This window comes from Osmia bicornis, chromosome 12, assembly GCF_907164935.1.
Source record: "Osmia bicornis bicornis chromosome 12, iOsmBic2.1, whole genome shotgun sequence".
In the NCBI taxonomy this organism is placed as follows: domain Eukaryota; kingdom Metazoa; phylum Arthropoda; class Insecta; order Hymenoptera; family Megachilidae; genus Osmia; species Osmia bicornis.
Genome location: NC_060227.1, coordinates 8,374,041 through 8,380,220, shown reverse-complemented (window position 1 = coordinate 8,380,220; position 6,180 = coordinate 8,374,041). Strand labels below are relative to the sequence as shown.

General features: G+C 38.9%; 1 protein-coding gene across 11 annotated transcripts in view; it reads right to left on the bottom strand.

Annotated features, from left to right (window-relative positions):
- Window positions 1-3,807: 3,807 nt before the first annotated feature.
- Window positions 3,808-6,180, bottom strand: part of LOC114878206 (protein rhomboid) — a 109,201-nt gene continuing 106,828 nt past the window's right edge. For 10 of the 11 annotated variants that reach the window (XM_046288111.1, XM_046288110.1, XM_046288109.1 and 7 more), the window contains 2 exons: window positions 5,781-5,936; window positions 3,808-5,549 (listed from right to left, as the gene is read on the bottom strand). In XM_046288111.1, coding sequence (XP_046144067.1) covers window positions 5,229-5,549; window positions 5,781-5,936 — 477 coding nt within the window. In that variant the 3' untranslated portion in view covers window positions 3,808-5,228. Of the gene's footprint in view, window positions 5,550-5,780; window positions 5,980-6,180 lie in introns of all 11 variants that reach the window. The other variant, XM_046288112.1, reaches the window with a different exon arrangement.

Genomic DNA, 6,180 nt, shown 5'->3' with positions numbered 1-6,180 from the left:
CTGCAAAACTGTTAAATATCTGCTGTTAGACACTTTCTAAAGGCATGATCTTTCAAGATCAATGGAGGGTTAATTAACTCTTCAACTTTAACCATCGATCATTCGGACGACGTTCAGCCTCATTATCTCTTTTGGAAAATCGATGTTGCTGGATTCATTAATAAATCATGCTACGTTCAGGATATATGATACTTCAAATACATGAAATTCTCGATAAATTCAATTACTTCTGGCTAAGGTACTGCCATAGAAAAAAAGAGATGGCATTTCTTTTTACTCTAACAGTGCCGTTGACCAGCTCATAAACGCTCCTTGGAAAGGATCTAGAACCGTTGGAAGATCGATCAGGATGTAATTGTGAGGAATAGCCGTTCCGTGCTCGGCAAGGATAAGTGGATAAAGACGGAAGTTAGCAGGCTGGCCGGGTCCTTCCGCTTTAACGGGAATTATCCCGGGATGGCGGTCGGTGTCCCGTTTTGATTTATCCCTGCAATTTATCTGAGCCGATTAAATGCAAAAGATACGAGCCTTGGGACGTAGTATCACGAACACCGAATTATCTTGTTAAGTCAACCTCGATTTTCTCTAAGGCTTTACAAATTAACCATTTCGTACGAAATACAAGACAATTACTATCTTATCATCGATTTTTTTTTTTAGTTTTTGAAAAATAAACAATTCGAAATTGATTAGAAATGATCCCGGAACGAAGATTTGAATAATTAATAAGGTTCCGTTAATTAAAATAATCGTGGCACTTTGATTAATAGCAGAATCGACGTAGGTATATTTAATCTTGTACGTTTCTTTATTTTCTATAGATACTGTGTACTGCGTAGTATATCACGTATGTAATTAATAGTCTATTGTATGATATCATCAACAAGTGTAGCTAGTAATTAATGTAATGTAATCAATGAAGACTATAATCGAGCTAGAACGATCCTTCGCGCCCGCTCATCGTTTCATCTTATCTCGTTTCACCGCAATTCTTTCTTTTCGTTTAAGAATTGAGAATAATAAGATAGATGTTTGATGATAATGATCACGAAGAAACTTAATCGTTTTTGGATGTATCGAAACCGTAAAAATGCCGCACAGAGGCTTGTACTATATATATTTTATTATATATTTGTCGTAATAAAAGAAATTTACAGAAACAAACTGTCGCACTGATTCTTCCCTGAACAAAATTCCTGAACATTGTCTTACCGTGGTTATTACCATTGGATACCGCAATCAATACACGAATCAAGATAAAGAATGTATTCTTACCTTGTCTCCTGTTTCTGAGTTACCTGGATCGAACTGCGGAGAATAAAACGAGTTCCTTCCGTAGAGTTCTTCGAGTGTGTAACGAAGTGAATTCTCGCGCTAAGGATAGCAATCGTTCTCTTATTCTTCTAGAAATGGCTACAACGGAGAAATGAAATAAAAAATTTAAACATAAAGATTTCCAATTGCAATTGTAAAAATTAAAGCGAACTCACCATCGTTTGATAAGAGAATTCTAAAAGAAAATTGCTTCCACAAAATACTTTGAAATTAAAGCAGAGGATTAACGTGTCAATCTATAAAAGAACCAGAGCAATTGTTTATAAAACATCACACGAAGTAAAACATTGAAATAAAGCAATGATTGTCAGGTAAAAGACACGATTAAGAGGATTACGGGAACCGCGGTACGATATCGACTTTATTGCAGGCAATCGATTGTTTCGATACACAATGGGGAAAGGGGTGATTTTAACCCCCCGTTAAATATGCCCGTGACCGAATCACAGCGTATATAATCGCATTTATATCCCAATAGTTATATTTACAGATATATCGTATTATCGTTACTATCAATCGTGTCGACTAACATAATCACAGCCAGTTCGCCTCAGTAAGTATATGTGTATATGTATAATAACCGGTAAACAAGTAGGTACAATGATCGACTAATTTGCCATGGGGAAGAACACATCCTTCTTTGCTCGAATTATCCGTAAATTACCCTTGAAAACAGACTAGAAGAATTGAAATTATTTCATTTCCTCCCCTTTCGAAGGGATATTCTTGAAAAATTTGAACGATATTTCAAGAGGTTTTTTGAACAATTCGAGCATGAATCGGCTCTACTATACCACTATCGAAATACATTCTACATTGTATAATTATAAATGTATTCTTTTGGCAGTATCGTTAATGCCTCGTCGCGATGCAATTAATGATACTATTTCGACCCTAAGTCAGGCTCCAGGAGAGATTTTGTTCGAAACAGTGACAAAAATTCTCCGATTACCTGGAAAACTTGGATTCCTTATTTCTAATTTTATATTCAATCGATTTTCAAAACTTCCAACTTATAGTTTCCGCTACGAAACGAGCCTGGAAACATTAATAAATTTCTAACAAAAGAAGATGAAACATTTCTTAACAATTACATACGCCTTTTTCAATTTTGGAACTTTCGAAAATCTACAATGTTCGAATGTTTTGAAAGGAATCCAATAAATTAGTGTCCTAATGGCATTTTTCCACCCCAAACAATTAACATCCTTGTTTCTTTCGATTGCACGGAAATCAACAATGTTTTATTCAACAATTCCTTTAATTACAATAATAATTAACTGCATTAGATTGAATGCACTAAAGCACCAATTAAATTCACCCCTATCTATCAAAACGTTACTAATCGAAGAATTCACCTACCCTAAATCTTTCTTATACCTTTTTTACTAAATATCTCTCTCAATTAACTAATTTGTGTGCAATCGACGATGGATTAATCAATCGTGTTCAGGGCGAGCCGATAAAAGACACTTTTAGTATGAAGCTAAGGGTGCGACGTTGCAAATGGAACGGGTTTGGGAGAGTTTCTAAGGGAAAAGATGTACGATTAGAGCGTCGAAAAGGTACTAAGGTTTCGATAAGAATTCCAGTCTCGTACATGTGAACAATTCAAGTGGTATACTTGACTCCAACTTTAAGGAATTTCTTTCGTGCATTTGCCTCCGTTAAATTTCATTTTACTTCATCTTTTTCATTGAATAAAGTGTAATCTTTGGTCGATTATGGGCAGCTTTAATTAAAAAATTCAGGAGCTTGGACAGCCCTGTGCACTCTAATTAATTGAATTTTGGCAGTGATTTCAAGATCAATGTAAAGAGAGTTAAAAAAATTTCAATGAGTGTAAATAAGAAAGAATAATTGAATCTTTCTCAACCTTCTGGGTGAAAATGTAAGAGATGATTTTAAAATTCTTATTCATCATTTAAAGTAATGAAAAACTTTAAAATCTGACTGTAAAACAAAAATATGTAAAGATGCAAAAACGCATTAAAAATTAAATATGATGGTAAAATATAGAAATGTAAAATGGTGGAGAAAGAAACGAGGAACGATGGAAAAAATAAAATCACGAATCGAGCAGAGAAGAGCGAAGAATCGTATAATTTTTCAAAGCGAAATCAGGTCGATTCGAGAAGCGTCGACGTCTTCGACAACGAGGTTTTTGACTCGACGACCATCCACTTTAACGTGGAAAATGCATCGCGGCGTACAATCGTTTCGGGAAAAGGAAATGCGAACGATGAATCGAGAAATCGAGAGCTGGATCTCTCGAGCCACGCAATTTCCTCGGGTTTCGTCAGGGAAAATTTCAGGAGGACGCCGTTTTTCCAATGGATTTCTTCGCAACCACTTAGATATCGAACTTACTTCTAGATTTTTTTTTATCAGTAATTAATATCGAAGAATTCATCGAAACACCCTTATTAATTAACGTGCCTAAAGCTGCGTACAGACGTAATAATGAAAAAATCAAGTTTTAATGTTCCTGTTATTAACCAAAATTCTTTGTAATACATTTCAGTTAATAATGGAAGTACTTCACCAAACCTTAAATATACAGATTAATATAAATTGAAAAAAAAGATACAAACCATGTCACCTCTCGTCCACACTTCTGCACGCAGCCTGCAACAATAACCTATCAATACATTATCGATCAACTGATTCTTACTTACTTCTAATCGATTGTACACTCATCGTCGTCGTATTAACGATCAACGTTCATCATGAGTTTAGTGATTACTCAATGAACATGGTTATCAAACTCACGATTAGAACATTCAACGTGAAAGTCATCATTTTTAAACTCGTGATTAGTTCAATTCATTATTCGAAGACCGTTGAGTTGATTCAGCTTCTCCTTAATTAATTCCGTGGAGTAATTTATTTGAAGTAACAGGAAAAACCAACTCATTACGGTCTAATTCCTTGATTTCTTGTACACTCAAATACGCTAGGTCGATCCTCTGATCCTCGAACCGTCTTAACTTTCAAACGGTCAATTACACCGAGAAGTCAAGCGATCTGTATGATGCTCAAGTGTTCGTTTATCCTTGAAACCGACGATCCGTTCTGCCTTGGAGGAACCTTCGTCAAGATACGATCTTCTAATCTCGCGATTAGAGACCCATGGTCGACGAAAATTTCCTCTAGAATTCTTCTGGTTCCTCCCATCGATTGACGGGATCCTCTAGAAGCTCTCTGTACGATATCGCAGAGAGGATCTTCAAATTCTCGACAGAGTCCAAGAAAATTTGTTCAAAGTCGAGCTAAGTCGAACACTAATGCAGCTTTATAATGTTCAAGTGACGAAGAAGATTTTTGCATCAAGCAAACATTGCCGAATCTCTTGTTCGATACCTTACGCCAGTAGTACAACAACAGTAGTGTCGTTTAACTGAGCAATTCAGAGTTATTATTGTTTTTCCTATGTTCAACAAGCAATTGAACACACTATTCATAGAGCCTACGCTCAACGAGGTTAACATTTTCCTATTTTCATCGTCCCTGGAATAAACACTGATCCCATTAACACGTTTCTCTTTGGAATCCTGAATTTATCGTCAGTCTCCAATTGAACACATTTCTCCAACCCATCTAAACCATAACAGTCCCCAAAAAAAAAACATTCTACTCAATATGTATTGCAACAAACCCGAAGCAGTCCCTTTGAACTTTCAGACTCACATTCCCTTCAGAATGTCGCGCAATTCCATCTGCTCAAGAGGCAGGCTCTCCTCCTCATATTTTCCTGAAACTGCGTCAGAAAGATATCCAGTTCGACGATGTTCCAGCGCGAGGATCTACTCGAAAACGCTCTCGGCGGCTTCCCTGATCTTAACGATGAGGAAAGATCGCCTGCAGAGCTTGACGAGCAGTTCAATCCTCTGTCAGGATGGCTTCCTAAGCTGGGGTAGCGCGATCAGGTAGATGTTGCCGAGTATAGCGCCGACCACCAACAGCATCACGCTGACAGCTGATAAAAGACGCACGAACCTGACGAATCTCCGTCCTCTGGCGTCCTTCTTGCTTTGGTTAGGGAACACGGCCAGACCTAGAAGAGGTCCTGCCAGAGCGCCGGCCACGTGTGCAGCCCATCCGACGCGTCCGCATCCGAGGAGGGCTGGAATTGGCAGGGACGCGACGTCCGCGCTGGCCAACAGCAGCACAGCGCCCAGACGCCAGCCGGCGTACCGTAACTCTCCGTGACACTGGAATTTATATCGTGGCTGACATTGCGGCTCGATCAGAAGAATCGTGAAAGATAACAGTTGGCAATGGTAGCCGGTTGCTTTTCAAACTCGCAGAAGACTCGATTGATGAAAGAAAACAGAAGTGGAAAGGGAAAACTTTGGTAGGGAATGGAATCATTGGAGAAAAGTTGACGGCGGGCAACAATTGGCTTCCAGTCGATGAAGCGAGCAACTTTTCTTTCGACTCACCAAGTAAAGATGCGCGAGATGGCTGGTAAGCAGCGCGTAAACGCCTGCGGACGCGCCGACCAGGAACAAACTTGGCTGCAACAGGGATGCTCCGAGGGCTCCGCAAACACCGCCCCCTAGGTAAATCGTCGCCACACCGATTCGTCCCTGCTCCACCTGCGGTCATCGAAACTTTCCTCTCTCCGATATCTCTTTCATTCTACGCTGTTGAATATTCTCAATAAATTTATGTTCTTTGCAAATCGTTTAAATCAACCTGAAACGTTGGAACTTTCTTGAAAATTTTCCAACCCTTAAAATTCCCCCGTTCATTTCAGCGGTGTACCTCGGTGGTTTCCGCTCGATTCAGTCGTCGGATCGATCGATCAGGCAGACCACGAAGGATACACTTGGAAGGGTC